This window comes from Oncorhynchus kisutch, unplaced genomic scaffold, assembly GCF_002021735.2.
Source record: "Oncorhynchus kisutch isolate 150728-3 unplaced genomic scaffold, Okis_V2 scaffold3147, whole genome shotgun sequence".
NCBI lineage: Eukaryota > Metazoa > Chordata > Actinopteri > Salmoniformes > Salmonidae > Oncorhynchus > Oncorhynchus kisutch.
Window position 1 is genome coordinate 456263 of NW_022265092.1, and position 16222 is coordinate 472484.

Here is a 16222-nt window from a genome sequence, read left to right on the forward strand (position 1 = left end):
TGTTGGCAGCATCATGTCTGGACGAAACATGACAACATCCCTACGGTGAAGCATGGTGTTGGCAGCATCATGTCTGGAGGAAACATGACAACATCCCTATGGTGAAGCATGGTGTTGGCAGCATCATGCTTTGGGGATGTTTTTCAGCGGCAGGAACTGAGAGACTAGTCAGTATCGAGGGAAAGATGAACAGAGCAAAGTACAGAGAGATCCTTGATGAAAACCTGCTCCAGAGCGCTCAGGACCTCAGACTGGGGTGAAGGTTCCAAGACAATGCAGGAGTGACTTCGGGACAAGTCTCTGAATGTCCTTGAGTGGCTAAGCCAGAGTCCGGACTTGAACCTGATCGAACATCTCTGGAGAGACCTGAAAATAGTTGTGCAGTGACATTCCCCATCCAACCTGACAGAGCTTGAGAGGATCTGCAGAGAAGAATGGGAGAAACTCCCCAAATACAGGTGTGCCAAGATTTCAGCATCATACCCACGAAGACTTGAGGCAGTAATCGCTGCCAAAGGTGCTTCAACAAAGTACTGAGTAAAGGGTCTGAATACTTATGTAAATATGATATTTCAGTTTTGTATTTTTCATGAATTTGCTAACATTTCTAAAAGCCTGTTTTTGCTTTGTCATTATAGGGTATTGTGTGTAGATTGATGAGTGGAAAAAACTATGTAATCCATTTTAGAATAAGGCTGTAATGTATTAAAATGTGGAGAAAGTCAAGTGGTCTGAATACTTTCCGAAATGCCCTGTGTATGTATTAGTGTTTTATTTTTCATAAATTCAATTTTAATTTTTCTTACACTTTAACATTCAAGTATTTTGTGTAAAGTGTTGACAAAATGACACTTAAATCCACATTAATCCCACTTTATAACACAACAAAATGTGGAAAATGTCAAGGGGTGTGAATATTTTCTGACTGCACAGTAACTTGTTGCTTGCTAGCTACTCTGTTGACAGTTTTACAAGAAGACGTGGTAGCTAACTAGCTTGTTAATTGTTGATAAACAAATGAGTGAATGTGCTAGAAAGCTAACCAGCTAGCTAGTTGATAGGTGTGGCTAGCTAAACAGCTACCTAGCTAGCTAGTTGACTGCTGTGGCTAGCTAAACAGCTACCTAGCTAGCTAGTTGATAGGTGTGGCTAGCTAAACAGCTACCTAGCTAGCTAGTTGACTGCTTTGGCTAGCTAAACAGCTACCTAGCTAGCTAGTTGATAGCTGTGGCTAGCTAAACAGCTACCTAGCTAGCTAGTTGATAGCTGTGGCTAGCTAAACAGCTACCTAGCTAGCTAGTTGACTGCTGTGGCTAGCTAAACAGCTACCAAGCTAGCTAGTTGATAGCTGTGGCTAGCTAAACAGCTACCTAGCTAGCTAGTTGACTGCTGTGGCTAGCAAAACAGCTACCTCGCTAGCCAGTTGATAGCTGTGGCTAACTAAACAGCTACCTAGCTAGCTAGTTGACTGCTGTGGCAAGACAAAAAGGACTCGTTTTGAAAGTTGGATTATTTATCCTTGAGGCTTTAAACGTGTTTTCCTGTTATTATGAGCATTGAAAGCAACTGGGAAATGTCCATGGCAGGTATAGTTGTCATCTTAGCTTGTTACATAACTTCTGAGTGATAGGAAGCAGGAGCAACACCACCAATCAGCATGCACCACTGTGCACATGCCGGTCATTACTATGCCAACTAGTGTAATCTAGCCATGTCAGCAAATGACTGCTGTCTGAACACACACATCTGATTTGGTCGCTTGTAACTTGCTGTTTGCACAGGGATGGACAGGGATGGCAGTAGAGATGGCCATTAAGCTAGAACGCTAGTGACATTTTTGTATTTTCAAATATCCCATAGTCCAGATTTTGTACCCAGGTTAGTACTAGCCGTCTACTAGCCCAGCTGGCCAAATCAAATCAAATCAAATCACATTTTATTTGTCACATACACATGGTTAGCAGATGTTAGTGCGAGTGTAGCGAAATGCTTGTGCTTCTAGTTCCGACAATGCAGTAATAACCAACAAGTAATCTAACTAACAATTCCAAAACTACTACCTTATAGACACAAGTGTAAGGGGATAAAGAATAGGTACATAAGATATATGAATGAGTGATGGTACAGAGCGGCATAGGCAAGATACAGTAGATGGTATTGAGTGCAGTATATACATATGAGATGAGTATGTAAACCAAGTGGCATAGTTAAAGTGGCTAGTGATACATGTATTACATAAGGATGCAGTAGATGATATAGAGTACAGTATATACGTATACATATGAGATGAATAATGTAGGGTATGTAAACATTATATTAGGTAGCATTGTTTAAAGTAGCTAGTGATATATTTTACATAATTTCCCATCAATTCCCATTATTAAAGTGGCTGGAGTTGAGTCAGTGTGTTGGCAGCAGCCACTCAATGTTAGTGGTGGCTGTTTAACAGTCTGATGGCCTTGAGATAGAAGCTGTTTTTCAGTCTCTCGGTCCCAGCTTTGATGCACCTGTACTGACCTCGCCTTCTGGATGATAGCGGGGTGAACAGGCAGTGGCTCGGGTGGTTGTTGTCCTTGATGATCTTTATGGCCTTCCTGTGACATCGGGTGGTGTAGGTGTCCTGGAGGGCAGGTAGTTTGCCCCCGGTGATGCGTTGTGCAGACCTCACTACCCTCTGGAGAGCCTTACTGTTGTGGGCGGAGCAGTTGCCGTACCAGGTGGTGATACAGCCCGACAGGATGCTCTCGATTGTGCATCTGTAGAAGTTTGTGAGTGCTTTTGGTGACAAGCCGAATTTCTTCAGCCTCCTGAGGTTGAAGAGGCGCTGCTGCGCCTTCTTCACGATGCTGTCTGTGTGGGTGGACCAATTCAGTTTGTCTGTGATGTGTACGCCGAGGAACTTAAAACTTACTACCCTCTCCACTACTGTTCCATCGATGTGGATAGGGGGGTGTTCCCTCTGCTGTTTCCTGAAGTCCACAATCATCTCCTTAGTTTTGTTGACGTTGAGTGTGAGGTTATTTTCCTGACACCACACTCCGAGGGCCCTCACCTCCTCCCTGTAGGCCGTCTCGTCGTTGTTGGTAATCAAGCCTACCACTGTTGTGTCGTCCGCAAACTTGATGATTGAGTTGGAGGCGTGCGTGGCCACGCAGTCGTGGGTGAACAGGGAGTACAGGAGAGGGCTCAGAACGCACCCTTGTGGGGCCCCAGTGTTGAGGATCAGCGGGGTGGAGATGTTGTTGCCTACCCTCACCACCTGGGGGCCAGTGCCCAAAACCCTTAAAATCCACGTTAGCGCTGTCCTTGTAAAACAGGCGTTGGTCCCAGTCCCTTTATCTAGCGCTAGTTATCAGACATAGCTCATACATCATCATTGTGTTTTACCTGAGTTTGCTACTTCATTCAAACCTTTTCTTCATCTAGAATGCTATACACACCATAGACCTGCTGTATGTCATTTTACACACCATCACATACCATACATCTATAACCCCATACCTCTACCATACATCTATAATCACCATACCTCTACCATACATCTATAATCCCATACATCTACCATACATCTATAATCCCCATACCTCTACCATACATCTATAATCCCCATACCTCTACCATACATCTATAATCCCCATACCTCTACCATACATCTATAATCCCCATACCTCTACCATACATCTATAATCCCATACCTCTACCATACATATATAATCCCCATACCTCTACCATACATCTATAATCCCATACCTCTACCATACATCTATAACCCCATACCTCTACCATACATCTATAATCCCCATACCTCTACCATACATCTATAATCCCCATACCTCTACCATACATCTATAACCCCCATACCTCTACCATACATCTATAATCCCCATACCTCTACCATACATCTATAATCCCCATACCTCTACCATACATCTATAATCCCCATACCTCTACCATACATCTATAATCCCCATACCTCTACCATACATCTATAACCCCCATACCTCTACCATACATCTATAATCCCCATACCTCTACCATACATCTATAATCCCATACATCTACCATACATCTATAATCCCATACATCTATAATCCCCATACCTCTACCATACATCTATAATCCCATACCTCTACCATACATCTATAATCCCATACCTCTACCATACCTCTACCATACATCTATAATCCCCATACCTCTACCATACCTCTACCATACATCTATAATCCCATACATCTACCATACATATATAATCCCCATACCTCTACCATACATCTATAATCCCCATACCTCTACCATACATCTATAATCCCCATACCTCTACCATACATCTATAATCCCATACCTCTACCATACATCTATAATCCCATACCTCTACCATACATCTATAATCCCATACCTCTACCATACATCTATAATCCCCATACCTCTACCATACATCTATAATCCCATACCTCTACCATACATCTATAATCCCATACCTCTACCATACATCTATAATCCCCATACCTCTACCATACATCTATAATCCCATACCTCTACCATACATCTATAATCCCATACCTCTACCATACATCTATAATCCCATACCTCTACCATACATCTATAATCCCCATACCTCTACCATACATCTATAATCCCATACCTCTACCATACATCTATAATCCCATACCTCTACCATACATCTATAATCCCCATACCTCTACCATACATCTATAATCCCATACCTCTACCATACATCTATAATCCCATACCTCTACCATACATCTATAATCCCCATACCTCTACCATACATCTATAATCCCATACATCTACCATACATCTATAATCCCCATACCTCTACCATACATCTATAATCCCATACCTCTACCATACATCTATAATCCCATACCTCTACCATACATCTATAATCCCATACCTCTACCATACATCTATAATCCCATACATCTACCATACATCTATAATCCCATACCTCTACCATACATCTATAATCCCCATACCTCTACCATACATCTATAACCCCCATACCTCTACCATACATCTATAATCCCCATACCTCTACCATACATCTATAATCCCATACATCTACCATACATCTATAATCCCATACATCTATAATCCCCATACCTCTACCATACATCTATAATCCCATACCTCTACCATACATCTATAATCCCATACCTCTACCATACCTCTACCATACATCTATAATCCCCATACCTCTACCATACCTCTACCATACATCTATAATCCCATACATCTACCATACATATATAATCCCCATACCTCTACCATACATCTATAATCCCCATACCTCTACCATACATCTATAATCCCCATACCTCTACCATACATCTATAATCCCATACCTCTACCATACATCTATAATCCCATACCTCTACCATACATCTATAATCCCATACCTCTACCATACATCTATAATCCCCATACCTCTACCATACATCTATAATCCCATACCTCTACCATACATCTATAATCCCATACCTCTACCATACATCTATAATCCCCATACCTCTACCATACATCTATAATCCCATACCTCTACCATACATCTATAATCCCATACCTCTACCATACATCTATAATCCCATACCTCTACCATACATCTATAATCCCCATACCTCTACCATACATCTATAATCCCATACCTCTACCATACATCTATAATCCCATACCTCTACCATACATCTATAATCCCCATACCTCTACCATACATCTATAATCCCATACCTCTACCATACATCTATAATCCCATACCTCTACCATACATCTATAATCCCCATACCTCTACCATACATCTATAATCCCATACCTCTACCATACATCTATAATCCCATACCTCTACCATACATCTATAATCCCCATACCTCTACCATACATCTATAATCCCATACCTCTACCATACATCTATAATCCCATACATCTACCATACATCTATAATCCCCATACCTCTACCATACATCTATAATCCCATACATCTACCATACATCTATAATCCCCATACCTCTACCATACATCTATAATCCCATACCTCTACCATACATCTATAATCCCATACCTCTACCATACATCTATAATCCCCATACCTCTACCATACATCTATAATCCCCATACCTCTACCATACATCTATAATCCCCATACATCTATAATCCCCATACATCTACCATACATCTATAATCCCCATACCTCTACCATACATCTATAATCCCATACCTCTACCATACATCTATAATCCCCATACATCTATAATCCCCATACCTCTACCATACATCTATAATCCCCATACCTCTACCATACATCTATAATCCCATACCTCTCCCATACATCTATAATCCCCATACCTCTACCATACATCTATAATCCCATACCTCTACCATACATCTATAATCCCCATACATCTACCATACATCTATAATCCCATACATCTATAATCCCATACCTCTACCATACATCTATAATCCCCATACCTCTACCATACATCTATAATCCCATACATCTATAATCCCATACCTCTACCATACATCTATAATCCCATACCTCTACCATACATCTATAATCCCATACCTCTACCATACATATATAATCCCATACATCTATAATCCCCATACCTCTACCATACATCTATAATCCCCATACCTCTACCATACATCTATAATCCCATACCTCTCCCATACATCTATAATCCCCATACCTCTACCATACATCTATAATCCCATACCTCTACCATACATCTATAATCCCCATACATCTACCATACATCTATAATCCCATACATCTATAATCCCATACCTCTACCATACATCTATAATCCCCATACCTCTACCATACATCTATAATCCCATACATCTATAATCCCATACCTCTACCATACATCTATAATCCCATACCTCTACCATACATCTATAATCCCATACCTCTACCATACATATATAATCCCATACATCTATAATCCCCATACCTCTACCATACATCTATAATCCCATACATCTATAATCCCCATACCTCTACCATACATCTATAATCCCATACCTCTACCATACATATATAATCCCATACATCTATAATCCCCATACCTCTACCATACATCTATAATCCCATACCTCTACCATACATATATAATCCCATACATCTATAATCCCCATACCTCTACCATACATATATAATCCCATACATCTATAATCCCCATACCTCTACCATACATCTATAATCCCATACCTCTACCATACATATATAATCCCATACATCTATAATCCCCATACCTCTACCATACATCTATAATCCCCATACCTCTACCATACATCTATAATCCCATACCTCTACCATACATCTATAATCCCCATACCTCTGATGTCCAGTCAGTGGTTCATTCTGTGCTGTGGGTTATATTTATATTGTATAGAGGTTAGTTGCATGTTGTAATGAGTTGTCTTTCTGTTCACCACACCCTCTCATCACCCCCCTGCCTGCCTGCCCCGCCACCCCCTGCCTGTTGTTGCTGTGGTAACTTGGTACTGCTGTAAACAACAGTCTGCGGTCCTTCAGTTCGGATAGGTCCAACACCCTGAACAGGACCTCTTACACCAGAGACAGCATGATGATCGAAGAGATACTGGCTCCTACCAAGGATATGGTACAACCTGTCTGTCTGTCTGTCTGTCTGTCTGTCTGTCTGTCTGTCTGTCTGTCTGTCTGTCTGTCTGTCTGTCTGTCTGTCTGTCTGTCTGTCTGTCTGTCTGTCTGTCTGTCTGTCTCTGTCTCTGTCTCTGTCTCTGTCTCTGTCTCTGTCTGTCTGGGTCTGTCTCTGTCTGGGTCTCTGTCTGTCTGGGTCTGTCTCTGTCTGGGTCTCTGTCTGTCTGGGTCTGTCTCTGTCTGGGTCTGTCTCTGTCTGGGTCTCTGTCTGTCTGGGTCTGTCTCTGTCTGGGTCTCTCTCTGTCTGGGTCTGGGTCTCTGTCTGGGTCTCTGTCTGGGTCTCTGTCTGGGTCTCTGTCTGGGTCTCTGTCTGGGTCTCTGTCTGGGTCTCTGTCTGGGTCTCTGTCTGGGTCTCTGTCTGGGTCTCTGTCTGGGTCTCTGTCTGGGTCTCTGTCTGGGTCTCTGTCTGGGTCTCTGTCTGGGTCTCTGTCTGGGTCTCTGTCTGGGTCTCTGTCTGGGTCTCTGTCTGGGTCTCTGTCTGCTTCTCTGTCTGCTTCTCTGTCTGACTCTCTGTCTGCTTCTCTGTCTGCTTCTCTGTCTGACTCTCTGTCTGTCTCTCTGTCTGTCTCTCTGTCTGTCTGACTCTCTGACTCTCTGTCTGTTTCTCTGTCTGTCTCCTTCAGAACCTGGCGTTGGACAGCAGAGACTGTGACTCTGACTCTCTGTCTGACTCTCTGTCTGACTGTCTGTCTCTCTGTCTGCTTCTCTGTCTGACTCTCTGTCTGTCTGTCTCCTTCAGAACCTGGCGTTGGCCAGCAGAGACTGTGACTCTGACTCTCTGTCTGACTCTCTGTCTGACTGTCTGTGTGTCTATCTGTCTGACTCTCTGTCTGACTCTCTGTCTGACTCTCTGTCTGACTGTGTCTGTCTCTCTGTCTGCTTCTCTGTCTGACTCTCTGTCTGTCTGTCTCCTTCAGAACCTGGCGTTGGCCAGCAGAGACTGTGACTCTGACTCTCAGAGACACTACAGCTGGACTGCTGACACCTTGGACAACATCAACATGGTCTCCAGCCCCATACACTCTGGGTAAGTAGACAGTAGACCATCAGTAGACTACCTCTATACACTCTGGGTAAGATACAGACTGACTCTATATCTACAGTAGAACATCTCTATACACCCTGGGTAAGATACAGACTGACTCTATATCTGCAGTAGAACATCTCTATACACCCTGGGTAAGATACAGACTGACTCTATATCTATAGTAGAACATATCTATACACCCTGGGTAAGATACAGACTGACTCTATATCTACAGTAGAACATCTCTATACACTCTGGGTAAGATACAGACTGACTCTATATCTACAGTAGAACATCTCTATACACCCTGGGTAAGATACAGACTGACTCAATATCTACAGTAGAACATCTCTATACACCCTGGGTAAGATACAGACTGACTCTATATCTATAGTAGAACATATCTATACACCCTGGGTAAGATACAGACTGACTCTATATCTACAGTAGAACATCTCTATACACTCTGGGTAAGATACAGACTGACTCTATATCTACAGTAGAACATCTCTATACACCCTGGGTAAGATACAGACTGACTCAATATCTACAGTAGAACATCTCTATACACCCTGGGTAAGATACAGACTGACTCTATATCTATAGTAGAACATATCTATACACCCTGGGTAAGATACAGACTGACTCTATATCTACAGTAGAACATATCTATACACTCTGGGTAAGATACAGACTGACTCTATATCTATAGTAGAACATCTCTATACACTATAGATAGAGACTCTACAGTAGAACAGTCCTATAGACTCTGGGTAAGATACAGACTGACCCTATAGATACAGACTCTACAGTAGAACAGTCCTATAGACTCTGGGTAAGATACAGACTCTACAGTAGAACAGTCCTATAGACTCTGGGTAAGATACAGACTGACTCTATAGATACAGACTGACTCTATAGATACAGACTCTACAGTAGAACAGGCCTATAGACTCTGGGTAAGATACAGACTCTACAGTAGAACAGTCCTATAGACTCTGGGTAAGATACAGACTGACTCTATAGATACAGACTCTACAGTAGAACAGGCCTATAGACACTGGGTAAGATACAGACTCTACAGTAGAACAGTCCTATAGACTCTGGGTAAGATACAGACTGACTCTATAGATACAGACTCTACAGTAGAACAGTCCTATAGACTCTGGGTAAGATACAGACTGACTCTATAGATACAGACTCTACAGTAGAACAGTCCTATAGACTCTGGGTAAGATACAGACTGACTCTATAGATACAGACTCTACAGTAGAACAGTCCTATAGACTCTGGGTAAGATACAGACTCTACAGTAGAACAGTCCTATAGACTCTGGGTAAGATACAGACTCTACAGTAGAACAGGCCTATAGACTCTGGATAAGATACAGACTGACTCTATAGATACAGACTCTACAGTAGAACAGTCCTATAGACTCTGGGTAAGATACAGACTCTACAGTAGAACAGGCCTATAGACTCTGGGTAAGATACAGACTCTACAGTAGAACAGTCCTATAGACTCTGGGTAAGATACAGACTGACTCTATAGATACAGACTCTACAGTAGAACAGGCCTATAGACTCTGGGTAAGATACAGACTGACTCTATAGATACAGACTCTACAGTAGAACAGTCCTGTAGACTCTGGGTAAGATACAGACTGAATCTATAGATACAGACTCTACAGTAGAACAGGCCTGTAGACTCTGGGTAAGATACAGACTGACTCTATAGATACAGACTCTACAGTAGAACAGGCCTATAGACTCTGGATAAGATACAGACTACAGTAGAACAGTCCTATAGACTCTGGGTAAGATACAGACTGACTCTATAGATACAGACTCTACAGTAGAACAGGCCTATAGACTCTGGGTAAGATACAGACTGAATCTATAGATACAGACTCTACAGTAGAACAGGCCTGTAGACTCTGGGTAAGATACAGACTGACTCTATAGATACAGACTCTACAGTAGAACAGGCCTATAGACTCTGGATAAGATACAGACTACAGTAGAACAGTCCTATAGACTCTGGGTAAGATACAGACTGACTCTATAGATACAGACTCTACAGTAGAACAGGCCTATAGACTCTGGGTAAGATACAGACTGACTCTATAGATACAGACTCTACAGTAGAACAGTCCTATAGACTCTGGGTAAGATACAGACTCTACAGTAGAACAGTCCTATAGACTCTGGGTAAGATACAGACTGACTCTATAGATACAGACTCTACAGTAGAACAGGCCTATAGACTCTGGGTAAGATACAGACTCTACAGTAGAACAGGCCTATAAACTCTGGGTAAGATACAGACTGACTCTATAGATACAGACTCTACAGTAGAACAGGCCTATAGACTCTGGGTAAGATACAGACTGACTCTATAGATACAGACTGACTCTATAGATACAGACTCTACAGTAGAACAGTCCTATAGACTCTGGGTAAGATACAGACTCTACAGTAGAACAGGCCTATAGACTCTGGGTAAGATACAGACTCTACAGTAGAACAGGCCTATAGACTCTGGGTAAGATACAGACTGACTCTATAGATACAGACTCTACAGTAGAACAGGCCTATAGACTCTGGGTAAGATACAGACTGACTCTATAGATACAGACTCTACAGTAGAACAGGCCTATAGACTCTGGGTAAGATACAGACTGACTCTATAGATACAGACTCTACAGTAGAACAGTCCTATAGACTCTGGGTAAGATACAGACTGACTCTATAGATACAGACTCTACAGTAGAACAGTCCTATAGACTCTGGATAAGATACAGACTGACTCTATAGATACAGACTCTACAGTAGAACAGTCCTATAGACTCTGGGTAAGATACAGACTGACTCTATAGATACAGACTCTACAGTAGGACAGTCCTATAGACTCTGGGTAAGATACAGACTCTACAGTAGAACAGTCCTATAGACTCTGGGTAAGATACAGACTGACTCTATAGATACAGACTGACTCTATAGATACAGACTCTACAGTAGAACAGGCCTATAGACTCTGGGTAAGATACAGACTGACTCTATAGATACAGACTCTACAGTAGAACAGTCCTATAGACTCTGGGTAAGATACAGACTGACTCTATAGATACAGACTCTACAGTAGAACAGTCCTATAGACTCTGGGTAAGATACAGATTCTACAGTAGAACAGGCCTATAGACTCTGGGTAAGATACAGACTGACTCTATAGATACAGACTCTACAGTAGAACAGGCCTATAGACTCTGGGTAAGATACAGACTGACTCTATAGATACAGACTCTACAGTAGAACAGGCCTATAGACTCTGGGTAAGATACAGACTGACTCTATAGATACAGACTCTACAGTAGAACAGGCCTATAGACTCTGGGTAAGATACAGACTGACTCTATAGATACAGACTCTACAGTAGAACAGTCCTATAGACTCTGGGTAAGATACAGACTGACTCTATAGATATAGACTCTACAGTAGAACAGTCCTATAGACTCTGGATAAGATACAGACTGACTCTATAGATACAGACTCTACAGTAGAACAGTCCTATAGACTCTGGGTAAGATACAGACTGACTCTATAGATACAGACTCTACAGTAGGACAGTCCTATAGACTCTGGGTAAGATACAGACTCTACAGTAGAACAGTCCTATAGACTCTGTGTAAGATACAGATTCTACAGTAGAACAGGCCTATAGATTCTGGGTAAGATACAGACTCTACAGTAGAACAGGCCTATAGACTCTGGGTAAGATACAGACTGACTCTATAGATACAGACTCTACAGTAGAACAGGCCTATAGACTCTGGGTAAGATACAGACTGACTCTATAGATACAGACTCTACAGTAGAACAGGCCTATAGACTCTGGGTAAGATACAGACTGACTCTATAGATACAGACTCTACAGTAGAACAGTCCTATAGACTCTGGGTAAGATACAGACTGACTCTATAGATACAGACTCTACAGTAGAACAGTCCTATAGACTCTGGATAAGATACAGACTGACTCTATAGATACAGACTCTACAGTAGAACAGTCCTATAGACTCTGGGTAAGATACAGACTGACTCTATAGATACAGACTCTACAGTAGGACAGTCCTATAGACTCTGGGTAAGATACAGACTCTACAGTAGAACAGTCCTATAGACTCTGGGTAAGATACAGATTCTACAGTAGAACAGGCCTATAGATTCTGGGTAAGATACAGACTCTACAGTAGAACAGTCCTGTAGACTCTGGGTAAGATACAGACTCTACAGTAGAACAGTCCTATAGACTCTGGGTAAGATACAGACTGACTCTATAGATACAGACTGACTCTATAGATACAGACTCTACAGTAGAACAGGCCTATAGACTCTGGGTAAGATACAGACTGACTCTATAGATACAGACTCTACAGTAGAACAGTCCTATAGACTCTGGGTAAGATACAGACTGACTCTATAGATACAGACTCTACAGTAGAACAGTCCTATAGACTCTGGGTAAGATACAGATTCTACAGTAGAACAGGCCTATAGACTCTGGGTAAGATACAGACTGACTCTATAGATACAGACTCTACAGTAGAACAGGCCTATAGACTCTGGGTAAGATACAGACTGACTCTATAGATACAGACTCTACAGTAGAACAGGCCTATAGACTCTGGGTAAGATACAGACTGACTATATAGATACAGACTCTACAGTAGAACAGTCCTATAGACTCTGGGTAAGATACAGACTCTACAGTAGAACAGGCCTATAGACTCTGGGTAAGATACAGACTGACTCTATAGATACAGACTGACTCTATAGATACATACTGACTCTATAGATACAGACTCTACAGTAGAACAGGCCTATAGACTCTGGGTAAGATACAGACTGACTATATAGATACAGACTCTACAGTAGAACAGTCCTATAGACTCTGGGTAAGATACAGACTCTACAGTAGAACAGGCCTATAGACTCTGGGTAAGATACAGACTGACTCTATAGATACAGACTGACTCTATAGATACATACTGACTCTATAGATACAGACTCTACAGTAGAACAGGCCTATAGACTCTGGGTAAGATACAGACTGACTCTATAGATACAGACTCTACAGTAGAACAGGCCTATAGACTCTGGGTAAGATACAGACTGACTCTATAGATACAGACTCTACAGTAGAACAGTCCTATAGACTCTGGGTAAGATACAGACTGACTCTATAGATACAGACTCTACAGTAGAACAGGCCTATAGACTCTGGGTAAGATACAGACTGACTCTATAGATACAGACTCTACAGTAGAACAGTCCTGTAGACTCTGGGTAAGATACAGACTGACTCTATAGATACAGACTCTACAGTAGAACAGGCCTATAGACTCTGGGTAAGATACAGACTGACTCTATAGATACAGACTCTACAGTAGAACAGTCCTATAGACTCTGGGTAAGATACAGACTATACAGTAGAACAGGCCTATAGACTCTGGGTAAGATACAGACTGACTCTATAGATACAGACTGACTCTATAGATACAGACTGACTCTATAGATACAGACTCTACAGTAGAACAGTCCTATAGACTCTGGGTAAGATACAGACTGACTCTATAGATACAGACTCTACAGTAGAACAGGCCTATAGACTCTGGGTAAGATACAGACTGACTCTATAGATACAGACTGACTCTATAGATACAGACTGACTCTATAGATACAGACTCTACAGTAGAACAGGCCTATAGACTCTTGTTATGGAACTGCTTCATCAATTTATTTAATTAATCTCTATGTTGGTGAATGGAAGGTCATACCTTGGTATCTCTCCCTCTCTCTCTCTCTCTCTCTCTCTCTCCCTCTCTCTCTCTGTCTCTCTCTCTCTCTCTCTCTCTCTCTCTCTCTCTCTCTCTCTCTCTCTCTCTCTCTCTCTCTCTCTCTCTCTCTCTCTCTCTTGTTTATAGTACTACTTCATGTATAGTCCTAGAATATTTATAATACTAGTTTATATAGTACTCGTTTATGTATAGTACTAATTTATACATTATACTAGTTTGTGTATAGTACTAGTTATTTCTAGTACTACTTCATTTCTAGTACAAGTTTATAGTACTTGTTTATAGTACTAGTTTATTTATAGTACTACTTAATGTATAGTACTACTGTATTTAAAATGACTACTTAATTTATAGTACTAGTTTATTTATAGTGCTACTTTATAGTACTACTCCATTTATAGTACTGCTTTATTTATAGTACTACCTTATTTATAGTACTACTCCATTTATAGTACTGCTTCATTTATAGTACTGCTTTATTTATAGTACTACTTCATTTATAGTACTGTTTTATTTATAGTACTGCTTCATTTAAAGTACTACTTTAATTATAGTATTACTTCATTTATAGTACTGCTTTATTTATAGTACTACCTTATTTATAGTACTACTCCATTTATCTACTGCTTTATTTATAGTACTACCTTATTTATAATACTGCTTCATTTATAGTACTGCTTTATTTATAGTACTACTTCATTTATAGTACTGTTTTATTTATAGTACTGCTTCATTTAAAGTACTACTTTAATTATAGTATTACTTCATTTATAGTACTGTTTTATTTATAATACTGCTTTATTTAAAGTACTACTTTAATTATAGTATTACTTCATTTATAGTACTGCTTTATTTATAGTACTACTTCATTTATAGTACTACTTTATTTGGGCGGCAGGTAGCCTAGTGGTTAGAGCGTTGGGCCAGTAACCCCGAAAGATTGCGAGATCAAATCCCCGAGCCGACAAGGTTTAAATCTGTCATTCTGCCCTTGTACAAGGCAGTTAACCCACTGTTCCTAGTCCATCATTGTAAATAAGAATTTGTTCTTAAATGACTTGCCTAGTTAAACAAAGCGTAAATAAAAAATAAAAATAAATAATAGAATAGCACTTGTTTATTCATAGTACTGCTTAATTTATAGTACTACTTCATTTGTAGTACTGGTTTGTTTATAGTACTAGTTTATGTATAGTCCAACTCTATTTATAGTACTAGTTCATTTTTAGTATTACTTAATTTATAGTACTAGTTAATTTATAGGACTACTTCATTTATAGTACTAGTTAATTTATAGGACTACTTCATTTATAGTACTAGTTTATGTATACTACTAGTTTATGTATATGTACTACTTCATTTATTAAATAGTTCATATGTAGTACGAATTAATTTATAGTCCTACATGATTTATAGTACTAGTTTATGTATAGTACGAGCTTATTTATAGTACCAGTTTATTTATAGTACTAGTTTATTTATAGTACTAGTTTATTGTACTACTTAATTTGTAGTACTAGATTATTAATAGGACTAGTTTATAGTACTAGTTTATTTATAGTACTACTTTATTTATAGTACTAGTTAACTTATATCAGTACTTTATTCATAGTACTAGTTTATGTATAGTA

The 16222-nt window shown here is 40.3% G+C and overlaps 1 protein-coding gene across 15 annotated transcripts in view; it reads left to right on the plus strand.

Moving 5' to 3' along the window:
- Positions 1-16222, plus strand: part of LOC109884542 (ankyrin-3) — a 196756-nt gene that overhangs the window by 129908 nt on the left and 50626 nt on the right. For 12 of the 15 annotated variants that reach the window (XM_031820225.1, XM_031820226.1, XM_031820223.1 and 9 more), the window contains 2 exons: positions 7547-7649; positions 8626-8735. In XM_031820225.1, the coding sequence (XP_031676085.1) occupies positions 7547-7649; positions 8626-8735 (213 nt within the window). The remainder of the gene's footprint in view (positions 1-7546; positions 7650-8625; positions 8736-16222) is intronic. The other 3 variants (XM_031820218.1, XM_031820221.1, XM_031820230.1) reach the window with 1 other exon arrangement.